The sequence below is a fragment of the Jaculus jaculus genome, chromosome 5, assembly GCF_020740685.1.
Source record: "Jaculus jaculus isolate mJacJac1 chromosome 5, mJacJac1.mat.Y.cur, whole genome shotgun sequence".
Lineage (NCBI taxonomy): Eukaryota > Metazoa > Chordata > Mammalia > Rodentia > Dipodidae > Jaculus > Jaculus jaculus.
The window spans coordinates 175,677,526-175,694,558 of record NC_059106.1 but is presented as its reverse complement, the minus strand read 5'-3'; the positions used below and the strand labels follow the sequence as shown (position 1 = coordinate 175,694,558).

Below are 17,033 nucleotides of genomic sequence, written 5' to 3'. Positions count from 1 at the left end.
ACCATTTCTCCAGGACAGTGCAAATAAAAAAAAAAAATGTGTCCATCAAGTGGGCATCTGGAATCTCTCACAAGTTCCCATGATGGGTTACTCCTACGTTAAAAGAGTCCCCAGCCAGCTGAGTCCCAAAGTATAACTAGAGTGGCCAAATTCATTCCAGGGCTTGGCTGAATAGCAAAGCAAATAAGCCCTGATTGCTGGTTACATAGGTCTCATCCCAAGGGCCTAAGGGTGCCAAGTAGGGCCAAAATATCTTCTCCATGGGAGAAGGACAGGGGAGACAGGCGCCAGCTGGAATGACAGCTATGTGCACATCTCTGTTTCTCTGCTCTGGGAGATGCTTGGTGAGAGGAGATATTCCAGAGAAGGAGAAAAGAGCAAGTACTTCCCTAGTGAACCTTGCCCATTTGGCCTTGTCCCCTGTGTGCTGATATGAATTAAGATTTGAACTCTTAAGCATAAACCCTAAAATGAGTAGTTCTTAATAAAAAGTCCCTACATAACATCCTGCTTTCAAAAAGTGGTACGTAGGTGGGTGGGCTTAGGAAAATACTTTCCTTTTGCTTTATTCAGTAAACAATATTCTACAGGTGAGGGAGGGACAGATACAAGTCACACTTAAAATCAGATTTCCCCAATGATTGGAGATGGGTGGACTCCAGTGTTCCATCTCCCTTGAGGCAACTGGTTCAGGCATTTACAGCCACTTCAGCATCCCCAGAAGTGAATCCGAAATGAGCTGAAAGAAAGAATCCCAGAGCTACCTGAAATCTACAATTCTAAGGCCCTCACCTTGGTCTATCACATCCCTTTCTCTAGGGTAATGGCCCAAAACTAGCTCAAACCTTCATTAAGCTTGTATCACTACCAGAATACAAAGAATTTCCAAATATAGTGCTAGAACCAATGGAAAGAAATGGGAGTGATTTAGATATAACTATAAGGCTGACAGAATTCTACCTTCAGTTATTTGTGGGGCTATTGTGGAGGAAGAGAGATTATTTTGGATAAGGGTGATCCCAAGTGTGAACCCTCTAGGATGCCCAAGCCATAGCTCTGGCAGCTATGTTGGACCAGGGAAGAGTCATCTCTATCTGGATGGTAGGAAGAGGAGTGGATACCTGACCCAGACTCTTTCTTTTTGGCTAGGCATTCAGTTTGAGCTAAGACATTACTTAGGAGTCACTAAAAGTCATTCAAAATGAAGTAAATATAAACTTATCCACTGTAGGGAGGCCATTAAGGTCCCACATCTGTCAAAACAGAGATTTCTGACTTGCAGCATAAAACTAAGTATATACAGATAAGAGACAAAGGTAAGGAAGAAGGGAAAGAGGGAGGAACAGAGAGAGAGAGAAGGAAAGAGAGAGAGAGAATGGGTGAGGGAAGGAGAGAGAACCTTTAGCCTTCATCTATCTGCCATCTAGTCCAGTGATCATGGAGCCCTGCTCTCTGCTCTTTTTAGGTTGGTTTGTTAAACTATCCTGAGTGGGTAGTCTTGCTTGCTATCAAAATCACCCTACCTATGAGACCATGAGGCAGAAATAGGGATGGTGTAGAATACATATGTCAATTGTCAATGGCATGAGGAAGGCTCCTCTTACACGGCTCTTTAGTAATGGTATGGGTCACCTCTATAGGGAATTCATTGATGTGATTAGAATGATCCAGAAAAGACTGGTAAACATGTCTGGGGAAATATAGAGGACCAATCATTTCAAAGAAGTCTGGACCAAAGATCACTGAGGCCCCTTCCAGTCTCAGAGTAGAACTGTTTACTGCTCTGGTTATTGTCAATTTTCTTCTGAGTTCCTCTGCCAGTATCCTTGCATTCCTGAGCAAAATCCCAGCTCCCAGTGACCTCTGGAAGAGTGGCAAGGCAATGCCCAGGTCAGACCTGAAGACTGGTAGGCCTTGGGCCATTAGGGAGTGGGGGGCATGTCCCTGAGGTCATACCAACCCCTCACGTGGCTTACAAAGCTTAGAATAGCATATTCCCCATTTTAGTTCCCCAGGGTTATCTCGTTTCTCAAAAGTTGCAGTTTTCTGTGCAGGTGCATGTGTGCATGCGTGCATGCGTGCATGCATGTATGTATAGGCCATAGTGCAACCTTGGGTGTCATCTTCAGGAACACTGTTTATCTTTTTAGACACACATTCTCACAGTGGCCTGAAGCTCACTAATTAAGGTAGGCTAGCTTGGCAGGGAGCTCCAGGGGTCCTCCTGTCTCCTCTTCCCCAGTTCTGAGAGTATAAACGTGCACCACCACATCTGGCATTTTTCCATGGATTCTGAGTATTGAACTCAAGTTCTTATGCTGTGAGACAAGCATTCTATGACTGAACCATCTTCCCAGCCCAGAAGCTACAATTTTGCTGATTCCAAAAGAATTAGTAAAGTACCCTCAAACACATGACTTTACTGGAAAGACTGAGATGTTCCATTGGTCAAGGAAACTGGAGGGGGTACTTTTCTTGCCTCCTACTATGCTGGGAAGCCCATCCCTTCCAGAAAAACTTACTTCATGAAATCTGGAGATTTGGCCATTGCATGTTCAAACTCTGAGAAGGACAGCATATTGTCATTGTCCAGATCTGACTCACTCAAAACCTGGTGTGGCAGAAGGAAATTAAGAGGAGCCTTGTGTCAGATGATGAAATACAACACAGGAAGAAAGAGAGACATACCTTATATAGGGGGCTACCATATGCCACTGTCTCACAGAGCCCTGCCTCACAGGACTGTGAGGGTGTATGAACTAAGTTGAGGGGCCTAATGGCTGATTCTAACCCCTGGGAAATTTCTCCTTCGGGCCTCCATCACTGACATGCAGTGAGGTATAGTGTGCCTCCACTTGTCCCATCAGCCAATCACAGGAAAGAGTCATACATTGTAAGAAGCCTTCTGTTGGACGGTGGCTTAAATAAAAAATGTCCCCCATAGGCACTTTCTTCCCAGAAGATGACAATGTTTGGGAAGGTTGTAGAACCATTTAGAGGTAGACTCTTTCTGGATGAACTGGGTCACTAGAGCTAAGCCTTGAAGTTTTATAGCCCAGCCCCACTTCCTGTTTGTTCTCTGCTTTTTTCCTGCCTATGTGACAAGATAGGGACCTTCCATGCCTTCTCCATCATAATTGGCCCTACCCTCTCCAACTATATGTAGAAATCAACCCCTTCCTTCCTTAAGTTGCTTCTGGTCAGGTAATTTTTTACAACAATGAGAAAATAACTGCTATACCCGGTCAGGAAGGAGGTATTAAGTTGTCAATACTTCTGGCTTTCTAGTTCCTTCTACTTCCCATCCAGAAAGACACATTTAAAGATTTTCATAATGTGAGAATATGTGGATGCATGGCCCATTTGGGCTTTGGGGCCTATATCCATGCCACATCACTCCAAGATGTGAGGCATTGTGTTGCTACAAGATAACATGGTAGGGAAAATTGTGAAATGTCTACTTGATGCTAAGCTCCTGTAGAGCCAGTTGTTCTCAGTGACCATGTGGGGGGAGGCTCCAAAGTGAGTGGGTGGGACATACTGTTGTGGGAACCCTGGAAGGTTCTTGTTGTAAAGTCGGTGTGGGGAGAGGGAGGGTATTACCATGGGATATTTTTTATAATCATGGAAAATGTTAATAAAAATTGAGAAAAAAACAGCTGAGGGGTAGTTTCCTCCAGTTGTGTGCCCACTTCTCAGGGTTCTGTGTGTGCCTTGGCAGCTGCTTCAGGCCTGACCTTGGACCTTCTCCCAAGATAGCATTTTGGGTTACCACTAGTCTCCAGGCCCCACCTTCTACTTCTATGTACACACGTGATGTGTGAGGTCCATGAGCAGGTCCTCAGACACATCATCACTGTTCAGCAATCGTAGCACAATCTTTTGCAGGTCCTCCTCATCGATGAAACCATTCTCATTAAAATCTGCAAAGAGGAGGAAGAGTCCCTGGTGAAGGACCTGGATGCTGAATAGGAAGTAGCCTTGAAGAGTCCCTAGCCCATGGTGTAGATTCCATCAGTTTTGGGGAGGCTGAACAGGGCCCAGCTGCCTACAGATAAGTCTAGAATCTGGGACATGGAGGTCTGGGCAGGCTTGTAGGGCAGGGCATATGGCAGCAGGGTGTCTGCAGACAGATGTAGCACTAAGCAACATGACAAAAATAACAATAATCATAAGCACTGGTTGAGTGCTTACTATGCTCAAATGTGTCCTGAGAGCTTTGCCTATTTTAAGTCATTGAATCCTTACCATCTCTTCTTGGTCTTACTTTACTAAGAAAAAAATTGAGGTTAGGGGTTGTTGCATGGTTTTTCTACATGGTCAGAAAGCAGAAAAGTAAGGATTCAAACCCAGGTAATCTGACCTGTCAAACTCTGTGCTAAGGAAATCTCCATCTCAGAACTCAAAAGCCAGATTGTGTTTTGGTAGCAGGGGATGAACAATGTAGATGAGTGAAAGGTGGCCTGGATTTAGCACCAGAATCCCTGAGTGCCAGTCCTGCCCTGTTCCTGTGAAGTAGCTTCCTGAGTGACCTGAGCATGTGCCCACTTCCTCAGATATATGGGACAGTAATTCTTGTTTGTGCAACTAGTATGATGGCTTTGAGGACTCTGGCTATGCCCTCAACGAGACAGGAGTATGAAGCAATACTTCTAGTCTCATATTCCAATTTCTGAGAATAATGCCTACTACAAAGCAATCTCAATGAATAATTGCTGAATAATAAATGAATGGGCTATCCAGACTCACACTTAGAAAGTGAAGAGATGTGACTAAACCCAAGCAATCAGACTTTACAGGAAATCAATGCTCTTCACCACTCATAACTGACTTAATTGTAATAAGATGTCAAATTTTAGCTAGGGAGTAGATCATCCAAAATGAACACTACATTTCCTAGTTTCTTTTACTGCTAGTGGCCACATGACTAAGTTCTGGCCAGTTAGATATGATCTAAAGAGAATAGGCAACTTCTGGAAAGATCTAAATGGGACAATGAGGTGACCTTGGGAATGAAACATAAAGCCACAAGTAAGAGGAACCTGGGTCCCTGAGGCCATGGTGTCTAGAACTAGTATCTGAGGGCTGGAGAGATGGCTTAGTGGTTAAGGAATTTGCCTGCAAAGCCTAAAAACTCATGTTCAGTACTCTAGGTCCCACATAAGCCATATGCATAGTGACACAAATGTGCAATGTCACATATGCACACAAGGGGACATACGCATCTGGAGTTTGTTTGCAGTGGCTGAAGGCCCTGGCATGCCCATTCTCTCCCCCTCCCCCTTTCACTCTCTCTCTCAGATAAAGAAAGAAAGAAAGAACTAGTATCTGGCTTTTACACATTAGAGAAATAAACATACAAGTGGATGAGTTATGAAGCTCACTGACAGAGAACTTACCTAGCAGGTCTAAGGCCCTGAGTTTATTCCACAGCACTGAGTCATTGAATAGTAACAATAAAGGAAAATGCATAACTTCTAGCAATCTTGCCAGCTATCTTATATAAACATTGTTCCTTAACCACCATATTTAATCCTAGTCCATTATTCGAGCCTCAGTTCTCATATCTGTAAAATGAGAATAATAATAGTACCACCACAGAGTGAAGTTTCAGTGGCAAATACATGGCTATCCGCTGGAGTGGAGTGTAGAATATAGAAGGTACTCAGCATAGAAGATACTTGTTAGATGTAATCAGGGTTGATTCTCCATCACATTCTAATTGTTAAATACAAAGAAAGAAAGAAAGAAACCTTAGGAAACATGTAGTATCTCACTTTGAAGAATGGGAGCTAGAATTAGGCTATTACAGAAATTGATGTACAGATTTTGTGTATATCACAGGGTCTTTAAATGGCAGAAGCATGCAGTATCTCTTTTCCCAAAGTAACAGGTGTATGTGGCTGGAATTCATCCCATACTCCTGAAGTAGCACCTTACAGTTGGCTAGATGTTTCAGTGGAGGGGGATAGAGATAGTCTCAGCCTCTCATGGGTTCTCTCCCTGCCCAACTTACCATTGAACACATGGGAAATGGCTCAGAACATGTGAAAGAGGTGAAGGGACTAAGGATCACTACACAGCTATAGTAGTCTTTGGATATACATAGACTCAACATTTCTGGTAAGAAGCTCTGTAGCCTCTTTCTGGGACCCTGCAGTGTCCCCAGGCATCCTGTTGGCCCACAGCCTGCATGCAGAGACTACAGTAAATGAATGGCTTTGGTCCCAAACCATCTGGAAACAGAATAATTTGCTAGAGTAAATGTAGTCCTGGAGAGTCCTCTTTGGGGCAGGTTGGGGGAGGTAGGTACAAGGGCAGAGAAGCCTGGGAAAGACTGGGAGCAGACAGTCTGAACTGCTTGCTGACTACTTAGAGGAGAGATGGGGCCTTCTTCTTGCTGCTTCCCAACAATATAGAAGGTTAGAGAGGGCTTAGCCATTAGCCCTTTATGGCACTCTTCCCATCACCCTCCTCATGCCTTGCTATTTACAAAGTACTGCTATAAAAATCAGCCCACTGGTGAAGAGGAAGGGCATAAATTCACTGTAAGTCCCATGGGAACTGGGCTTTCTCCCTTGTCTCACAAAGCCATTAGCATCCCTGTGGCTATTGTCAGGTCTCAGGAAGGTACAATAAGGCCCACCATTGGCTCTCTGCTTGGGGTATTCATAGCTGGTAAAGGCTGTGCTGATGAGAACAGGAAAGTATGGCTAGGATCACTGGTCTCCAACAGGTGATAAATCTCTCCAGGTGTGGAAGGATGGGACATTAATCAGTAGAAAATCCAGAAAGCCCCTCAAAACAGAAACGAGTCCAGGAGGTAAGTTTTATGGAGGTGTGCTAGTCATGCTGACCAATAGTCATTCTCACTACAGTTCTTGTCTAGAATGACATTATATTATTATGAAAATATGACCACCTTCCTGTCTCACTTGCAGCTATAAGTGGCTATATGACATTGTTCTGGCTAGTGAAATATAAACTGAAGCTGCTTGGTGGAGTTCTAAGAAAACTTGTGAGAGGAGAGTTGATTCATTTGTGTCTTTGGATATACACTTTTTCCTTATACTTCCTCCCATCATTTTTTTTTTCTGTCTAGAATGAAAATAAGATGTATGTAGGCACAGAAGTCATTTTGTGATCAAGAGAATAATGGTCCCATGTGATGAGTTCACAAATTAGGGAGTGTAAAGGAACTTGGACCCTTGATTACTTCCTGGAGCAATTGTCCAGCTCTGAGTTGCCTTACTTCAAACTCTTTTTTTCACATTACCAAATGCAATCCTAACTAATGTAGTAAGCTAGACCAATGCCCAGGATGTACCCAATATCATTATATTAAGTCTCAGGAGTGGGGTCCAAGCATCTCTGCTCCTATTTTGTTTTAATTCCCAGGTGATTGAGTATGCCACCAAGTTTTAGAGCCAAGAAGCTAAAGCACTCCTTCCTAGACTTTCTTTTGGGGAAGATCTGATTCAGAAGGTATTGGTAGGATCTGAGAGTCCATCTCTGTAATAGGCTTCTGGGAAGTGCTGATATAACTAGTCCCTATACAGATCTTGAGGTCATAGCAGTGAGAGTGTTGATTTGGGTCTTTAAGCTTGTGCTATGAATCACTACCATGATCATTATCAACACCTTCTCCTCTATCTGCTTCCTCTCTTTTTATTCTTCTTCCTTCTTTATGAGTCACTACCTTGGACTTACTGAGCATCTTCATATGTTAGATGCTAGGTGCAGGGATGCCCATGCTCCATCTCTCATTAAGCTGACAGTTATGTAAGGTTACAAATCTTGAGAACCCTGAGAGAATTCAGATTTGTCTAGGTACATAGAATGAAGCTTGTACTTGACTCCAGACATCTGTTTTCATATCTGATTAACATGGAAATACTGAACTTCTATTTTTTTGAGTTGCAAGGTGAGAAAAAAGATGTACTGAAGGGTCTGGAGAATGATGGAGGAAGACATGAGAACACTGGGGGGCAATGTGGTATCTGGTCCCTAACTTGGGCCCACACATGCAATCTGACTTCTCAGGACTGAGGATATTCTCTGTTTTGATGTGAATGTGATTAGCTCTTGTGTCCATAATACATCTGCCGCTCTTCTACTGACTGAATGGTTTGGAGGTTTCTGTTACTCTATCAGTTTGGCTTGGAGAACCATGAAAAGACAGCAGAACAAGCCTCTCTCTCTTTCTCTCTCTCCTTCTTCCTTCAGTTTTCTGAGACAGTGTTTCATGTAGCCCAAGATGGTCTTGAACTTGCTATACCTAAGGATGACCTTGAACTCATGATCCTCTTGCTTCTACCCCTGCCAAGTGCTGTAATTACTGGCATGTATCACATCTGGCTCCAGACATCTATCTCTGAGAAGTGTGCCCATTCTTAACTGTGTGATCTCTGGGGCCATGCTTGTTTACATGACTATGTTTCTCTTTATTTATTTTTATTGGTTTTAGGTGACTGTGCAAGACTGGTCACCCAGTACAGGGTAGCTTGGCTAAGCCAGTTAGCACTTAATAAAAAAAAAAAAAAAAAAGCAAGGAAGAATCATATGTGGTGAGGTGCTCACTGTGGGATTCATGGGCCATATGGAGACCATAGAAGACATCGTTAGCCCATGGACACAGAGGATTAGAATCATATCTGAGAAACAGGAAATTCACTGAGAGAAGCAGAGGTCCAAAAGTTACCTCCTGCCTCCTGATGGCTTTCCAGCTATATTCTAGGCCCTTAGGAAACCTGCTTTACTTTTCCCAAGAGGTCGACATATTCCATATATGGTGATAGACATATTCCACACATAGGAATGGAGACTGTTCTCATAGATAAAAATGTCTGGAGTGACTTCTGGGTAAAATGGCGGTGGTATAGAAACCACACCAAAGCAGCCTTGTCGGGGGGGGGGGGGGGAGTAACAGAAAAAAAAAACAAAATACACTCTTCTACCAAAAGGTGAAGGTGCGTAAAAAACAATCAACCACAGCAGAGAAGTGGGAGGGACCCAGAGCTTCTAGAGACCACAGAAGCAGGCAGAGGCAACCTGAACCATAGGAAAAGCCAGGTGAAGGGATTTTTGACCTCATATCAGCTTTCTTGAAAACTCAAGAAACCTGAAGGGGAAGACAGCAGGGACCAGCTGAGTGGCTCATGAGGAAGAGGATCATGAGAACCAGCCACACAGATCTGGTATAATTTCAGGCACCCTCCACAACCTTCCCTCCCCCAACCATCAGCATTGGCAACCACTGGAGACCTGGGGAAGGGAACTCTGCTACACAGCACACAGCACAGGCAATCATAACAGCCACTGACCCAGCCAGCCTACATGAGCCCACATTCCAGTAAAGGACCCAAGCATAAATGCTAAATAGCTGAGAACAAAGCCATCCTACAAGGTAACAGAGCCTACTTATACCAGGTTAGTATCCACCAAAAAAAAGCCTGGTATATAGGCCTGCATTTGAAGTGCTAATTGCCCCTTCCATGTCAGAGCAAGTTATGGGTTAAATCTGATGGATGGTCAGATTTGCCATTTTTAAATAAGCTATATTTTGGAGTTGTCCTTTGTTTCTTCCAAATTTATAGTGCCCTTGTCTCTTCTTTTGTCATTTGTGCAGGCAGGGTCTCACTTAGCCACAGATTGACATGGAACCCAATACAGACCAAAAATCTCAGCCTCCCAGTTCACAAGATTTAGGGTATGGGGGTAACACACATCCTTAGGAACTTTGACTTTGTTAGATGATCTGTTTGTTTTAATACCCACTCTTCCATAAATACCTCATGCTAGTTTTGATTGAATGTGTATATTGTTCAGTTGGATTTTAGAATTTGCCTATATTTTGCTCCACCTAGCCTACTAGAATACTCACATAGCAGGCAAATCCAACACCTAAGGTTACTTTTGCTATTACTCTGGGAGTCATTTAAGAGCCACACCTGGCACCTTAATATCTTACCTGGAAGATATATAACATCAGATTCATACACCTAAGAATACTGCAGATAATTAGAAAACCCAAGCACCAAATTAACCAAAGGTGCAAAAATCTCTATATTACAATACAAGAAACACAAAATAATCAAGACAATATAGTGCCACCAAAAATTATAAATCCATCAGAAATGACCTCCAATGAGACTGATTTAGATGAAATGTCTGAGAAAGATTTCAAAAGAGTGATTATAACTATGTTCAAAGAAATAGAAGAAGAGTGGCCTTGTCATCTGTCTCTCTATTCCGTGGGGCGCTTCATCATTCCCATTGGCCTCTGGCCCACAGTGCTAAGACCGAATATCATACCTTCAATTAAGTTGCAGAGTTATGATGGAGAGATATTTCAAGTTGATGTAAAAATTGCCAAACAATCTATGACCATCAAGACCATGTTGGAAGATTTGGAAATGGATGAAGGAGATGATGACCCAGTTCCCCTACCAAATGTTAATGCAGCAATACTAAAGAAGGCCTTTCTGTGGTACACCCACCATAAGGATGACCCTCCTCCACCTGAGGATGATGAGTGCTACGTCCACGGCGACCTCGCCTGTGTAGCAAGCAGAGATGCTTCTGCACTGGAAGAGAGCTGAGGACAGAGGGCCAGCACTCTTCGGAGGGATGCCCCCGGTGACCCCTTGGCAGTCAGTTACTGTAATGGTTCCTGCTGCCCAAGTCACGACGACCTAATTGCTGGCGCCAATGAGTTGTTTCTGCGTTCTGTTTCTTTCCTGCTTTCTTCTGGTTGTTTGTCAAAGAACAGCTAGTTCTACGCTACGCTTACTGGTAATCATGCACACAATCAAAGTACAAGGAACAATTTGAGTATTGAATGTGCCCCTCCTATGATTAGGGCAATGGAGGAAATGTATAACTCTACTAAGAATAAAAAATTAACTCTAGGACAGTTTTTAGATGGTGTAGAGTAGAAACAGCTTATGATGACTGAAGACAATACTGATCCTGAGAAAGTAAAAGTAAAAATGTTGATCGGTAGTGTTCATAAGAAGCATGACAGTTCTACAGAAAAGAAGTTACAAAAGTTGGGCATTCCCACCAGAACGTTTCCTGGGGGGTATGTTCAGTACTTGATCAAGGGCTGTTAGTAGACTCCCAGAGCTGGGAACTACTTAGATCCACTCCCCTATGAGGGAGGATATGATGAATTCGGTAATAGATGGGTGAATTATAAAGAAAAGAGGAGGCTATGGCATTCTCTTCCATTTATGGAACGCTTAACAAGGACACGTAAGCCTTGATGCTTATACTCTAGATAAGAAAGAAAAGAATTCCTGAAAAGCATTAAACCAGCCTTAAAATATTGGTGGTCTTTTGGATAGAAACACTTTTATAATGAATATGAGGATTATATAAATAATCTAATAAGTGAAAAGAGATGGCTCTCTGCTCGGTTTATAAAAAATAAATAACCTATTGTTCACCTTACATCCCTTACCCCAAGCTTCTATTCATGTAAAGCTGTGGTCAATGGTACAAGACGTCCTTCTTAAAAAATGGGAACATTCCTACCTGATAAATATTACATGTATGCTTACAATAGAACAATACTTAAAATTGTTTAGATTAATGATTTCTGAGATCACTTGTTGGCTTGCTAAGTTTCCCTGTTCAATCTGTATAAAACCTTCATGAAACCTTCAGTAAATTGCAGCAGCATATTCAACTTAGAGTGTGTCTGTCTGTCATTTCCTCGCCAAATCCCGAGTTCTCCTTGAGCCTTCGCCCTTGTTCTCCCTCAGTCCTGATCTCCCCGAGAGTCAGTCCGTGGCAGATGAGAACAAAAAGAAGTGGACAGATGACATCCCTGTGTGGGACCAAGAATTCCTGAAAATTGACCAAGGAGCACCATGGTGGTTTGATTCAAGTGTCTCCCATAAACTCAAGTGTTCTGAATGCTAGGTTCTCAGCTGATGGAGATTTGGGAATTAACACCTTCTGAAGGCAGTGTATGGCTGAGGGAAGGCTTATAGGTGTTATAGCTAGTTCTGTCTTGCTAGTGTTTAGCACATTCTCCTGTTCCTGTTGTACACCTTATGTGGACCAGGGGGTGATGTTCACCCTCTGCTCATGCCATTATTTTTCCCTGCCATTGTGGAACTTCCCCTTGAGCCTGTAAGCCAAAATAAACCTCTTTTTCTAACAAGTTACTCTTGTCTGGGTGATTTCTACCAGCAATGTGAACCTGACTATAACAGTAAAGTGGTACCAAGGAGTAGGATTTCTTCTAGACACTTGACTGTGTGGCTTTGGGCTTTTGGAGCTGATTTTCAAGAGTAATGTGGAAGGATTTTAAATGTTGGCCTAAGAGATGCCTTGCAGTGCTGTAAGTACAGCTTGATGGACTATTTTAGTCAAAGTTGAAAGACCTGAATGCAGTAAGAATTATAGACTATGAGGTTTGGTTTATGAGGGTGAGAAAGAGCTTTGCTTGGACTAGGCTAGCAGTTTGTGTGAGAAGCTTGCTGTTGTGCCAATGTCCTGAGAAGTTGTACAGAGTTGCTTTGCGTAGAAATGAACTGGTGTGAGCAGAGGGATATGGCACAGGAAAAAAAAAATCTTTGGGCGAACTGCTGCCAGTTCAGCTGCAATTGAGAGATTACAATCTTTGAGATTGGGCCAGCTGACCTGCACTGGGGCAACAAAAAGAATGTAGACTCTTTTGAAAGGGCCTGAGTGCTCAAGGAGGGTCCTCTTCTTCAAAATGTGCTTTATTCCCCACTGGATAAATAAATTAGCACCATAACTGGTATTGTGGAGTATAAGAAATGCAGAAAAGAGAGGGTCACTGAGTTTGCAACATGGTCTTGTGTTTTGGATATGGCCATGGGCAGTATGAAGCAGGTTTGCTGGATGCCTGCATGGAGATTCCATGAGGCCATGAGGATGAACCGTGGATTGCACTGGAGACCCCATGGAGATGCCAGGACCACAAGATGGCTGCTAAGGAAAGCTGCCACCCCCAGATGAAGGTTTCCAGGACTGTGAATAGCCTAACTGGAGAGGCAGAATTGAAATTCCAGAGACTTGTTGCTGGTTAAAATGATCAGACTTGGAGACTTCACTGACTGAAGTTGTTGGATTTGGAACTAGAGTTTGATGTTTACCCTGTTTTAATCTTGTATTGGTTAAATTTTTTTTTTTTTTTTTTTTGCTATGCTCAATGCCCTGTTTTGCAGTGTGAATGTTTATTCTGTGCCATTATGGTTTTTTTGAGGTTATGTTTTGATATTATGGCTCAGTTAAAAGACCTTGGATTACAGGGATGTATAAACATCATTGAAATTGATAAAAAAAAAAAAAAACCTATGGGGACTTTTAAGTTGGATGACTGTACTGCATTTTACACCACATATGGTTATCAGTTTATGGGGGCCAGGGCAGAATATGGTGGTTTGATTCAGGTGTCCCCCATAACTCAAGTGTTCTGAATGCTAGGTTCCCAGCTGATGGAGATTTGGGAATTAATGCCTCCTGAAGGAAGTGTATTGTTGGGGGTGGGTTATTGGCATTATAGCCAGCTCCTCCTTGTTAGTGTTTGGCACACTCTCTCCTGTTCCTGTTGTATACATTAAGTGGGCCAGGGGGTGATGTCTACCCTCTGCTCATGCCATCATTTTCCCCTGCCATCATGGAGCGTCTCCTCAAGCCTGTAAGCCAAAATAAATTTTACCAGCAATGTGAACCTGACTGCAACAAACACTTTTTGAACTTATTCTGGCTGCAAACTACTTAGACATCTAAGGTTTGCTGGATGTTACATGCAAGACTATTACCAATATGATCAAGGGGAAGACTCCTGAGGAGAGTCACAAAAAAATCCTTCAATATAAAAAGTGACTTTACTGAAGAGGAGGAGGCCCAGGTATGCAAAGAGGACTAGTGCTATAAAGAGAAATGAAAGGTTGTGCCTGACACACTGTAACATTATAAGGATTGTTCCAAATACTAGTTGTTAGGATGTCTCCAGCCTCCTGAGCCAAGTAGCACATTGCTCTTGATTAGCCTGTGTGTAGCTGGGCTCTCTTCATTGAACCTGAAGACTGGTGTTTTGTTTCCTTTTTTTGTATGGATTTCTTTTTAAAATTTTAATCACAGCTTTGAATATGTTGTCTGGCTTACATGGGTCCTGGAGAATCAAACCTAGGGGTTTTTTTTGGCCTAGCAGGCTATCACTTTAACTGCTAAGCCATCCTTATAGCCTCAATAATAACTCTTTAAATTGATGGCCTCAATGCCCCAATCAAAAGACACAGGCTTTCAGATTGAATCAAAAGGCAGGACCCTTCTGTTTGTTGCCTCCAAGAAACTCACCTCTCCATAAAAGACAGACACTATCTTAGGGTGACAGAATGGAAAATGGTATTTCAATCAAATGGGCCTAGGACACAAGTAGGTGTTGCTATTATAATATCTGACAGGATAGACTTCAAACCAACATTAGTGTGGAAAAATAAAGAAGGTCACTTTATATTGACTAATCACCTCTCCTAACTAAGAAAAGTCCAGGCTCAGATGGATTTACTGGTAAATTTTATCAGACTTGCATGGCAGAATTAACACCAATGCATCTCAAACTTTTTTGTAAAACATAAGGGGAAAAGAATTCTACCAATCTCCTTCTACAAAACCAGTATCACCCTGATATCAAAACCAGGCAAAGAACAATGAAAATTACAGAACAATCTCCTGCAAGAACATAGATGCAAAAATTCTCAACAAAATATTGGCAAACAAAATACAAGAATATATCATAAAGATCATACCTTGACCAAGTAGGCTTTATCCCATAAATGAAGGGATGGTTCAACATATACAAACTGATAAATGTAGTACACTATATAAATGGACTGAAGGACAAAAATCACATAATCATCTCAATACATGCAGAAAAGGCATCTGACAAAATCCAATATCCCTTGATGGTAAAAATCCTATAGAGACTGGGAATAGAAGAAACATATCTCAACATAATAAAGGCTATTTATGATAAACCTACAGCCAACATAATACTAAATGGGGAAAAACTTAAGGCTTTTCCATTAAAATCAGGAACAAGACAAGGGTGTCCACTGTCCTCAGTTTTATTTAATATACTACCCAATAAGACAAGAGATACTCATAAAAGGGATAGAAATTGGAAAAAAAGAAATCAAGTTATCATTATTTGCAAATGATATGATTCTATATATAAAGGACCCTAAACACTACCAGCAAACTGTTAGAGCTGATAAAAACTTTTAGCAATGTAGCAAGATACAAAATAAATACACAGAAATCAGTATCTTTCCTATATACTAACAACAAACATGTAGAGGATGAAATATGGGAATCACTCCCAGTCACAATTGCCTCAAAATAAATAAAGTACCTTGTAACAAACCTAACCAAGGAAGTGAAGGATCTCTAAAATGAAAACTTTAAAATACTCAAGACAGAAATTGCAGAAGACACTAGAAAATGAAAAGACATTCCATGATCTTGGATTGAAGGACCGAATATTGTGAAAATGTCAATTTTACCAAAAGCAATCTACACATTTTAATGCAATCCCCATCAAAATTCCAAAGGCATCCTTCATGGAAATATGAAAAACAATCCTAAAATTCATTTGGAAGCACAAAACCACAAATAGCCAAAAATTTACACAACAAAAATGCAGCTAGTGGTATCACCATACCTGGTTTTAAGCTATATTACAAAGCCATAGTAACAAAACCAGCATGGTACTGATACAAAGACAGACACATAGATCAATGGAACAGAATAAAGGACCCAGATTGAAATTCAGGAGGCTACATCTACCTGATTTTCAACAAAAATAGTCATTGGGGAAAAGACGGCCTCTTTAACAAATGGTGCTGGGAAAACTGGATAGCTATATGTAGACAGATGAAAATAGATCCTTATCTCTCCAGGCACAAGAATCAAGTCCAAATGGATCAAAGACCTTAACATCAAACCTGAAACTGCTGAAGGAAAAGATAGGGGAAACCTTTCAATATATTGGCATAGGCAATGACTTTTTAAATATAACCTAGTTGCTCAGGAAATAAAACCACTAATCAACCATTGGGACCTCATGAAATTAAAGCATTTCTACAGCAAAGGACACTGTGAACAGAGCAAAGAGATGACATACAGGATAGGAGAAAATCTTTACCAGCTCTATATCTGACAGAGGATTAATATCTAGGCTGTACAAAGAACTCAGAAAACTAAATAATAAGAAATCAAACAACCTAATTAAAAATGAGCTATGGAATTAAATAGAGAGCCCTCAAAAGAAGAAATACAGATGGCATACAAGCATTTTAAAAAAAGTTCTTACATCCTTAGCCACCAGGGAAATGCAAATTAAAGCTACTTTGAGATTCCATCTCACTCCTATCAGACTAGCTATCATTAAGAACACAAATGACAATAAATATTGGCAAGGATGTGGAAAAAGAGGAACCCTTCTATACTGTTGGTGGGAATGTAATCTGGCACATCCATTGTGGATATTCCTGAGACAGCTAAAAATAGATTTACCATATGACCCAGCTATACAACTCCTTGGCATATATCCTAAGGACCCTTCTCACTACCTTAGAGATACTATCACAACCATGTTTATCATCACTCTATTCATAGTAGCTGGGAAATGGAAACATCCTAGATGCCCCTCAACTGATGAATAGTTAATAAAGATGTGGCACATTTATACAATGGGGTTTTATTCAGCAGTAAACAAAAATAAAATTATGAAATTTTCAGGGAAATTGATGGCTCTGGAAAGGATTATACTAAGTGAGGAAACCCAGGCTCAGAAAGCCAAATATTGTATGTTCTCTCTCCTATGTGGGTACTAGTTACAAATGTTTAGGCTTGTGTGTGAGTTGAAGTAAAAAGTCAGTAGCAGAGACCAGTAAGTTACAAAAGGGCTACAAGGGAAGGAGAAGAGGGGAGGACTCAAGAGTATTGTATTGTATACATGTAAGTAGATGAACAGATTACTGGGAGTG

General features: G+C 41.6%; 1 protein-coding gene across 1 annotated transcript in view; it reads right to left on the bottom strand.

The window, feature by feature from the left end:
- Positions 1-708: 708 nt before the first annotated feature.
- Cib4 (calcium and integrin binding family member 4) overlaps positions 709-17,033 on the bottom strand; it is a 78,496-nt gene continuing 62,171 nt past the window's right edge. Inside the window, exons 5-7 of the mRNA XM_004669355.2 lie at positions 3,814-3,923; positions 2,523-2,611; positions 709-739 (exon numbers count right to left, since the gene is read on the bottom strand). Coding sequence (XP_004669412.1) covers positions 709-739; positions 2,523-2,611; positions 3,814-3,923 — 230 coding nt within the window. The remainder of the gene's footprint in view (positions 740-2,522; positions 2,612-3,813; positions 3,924-17,033) is intronic.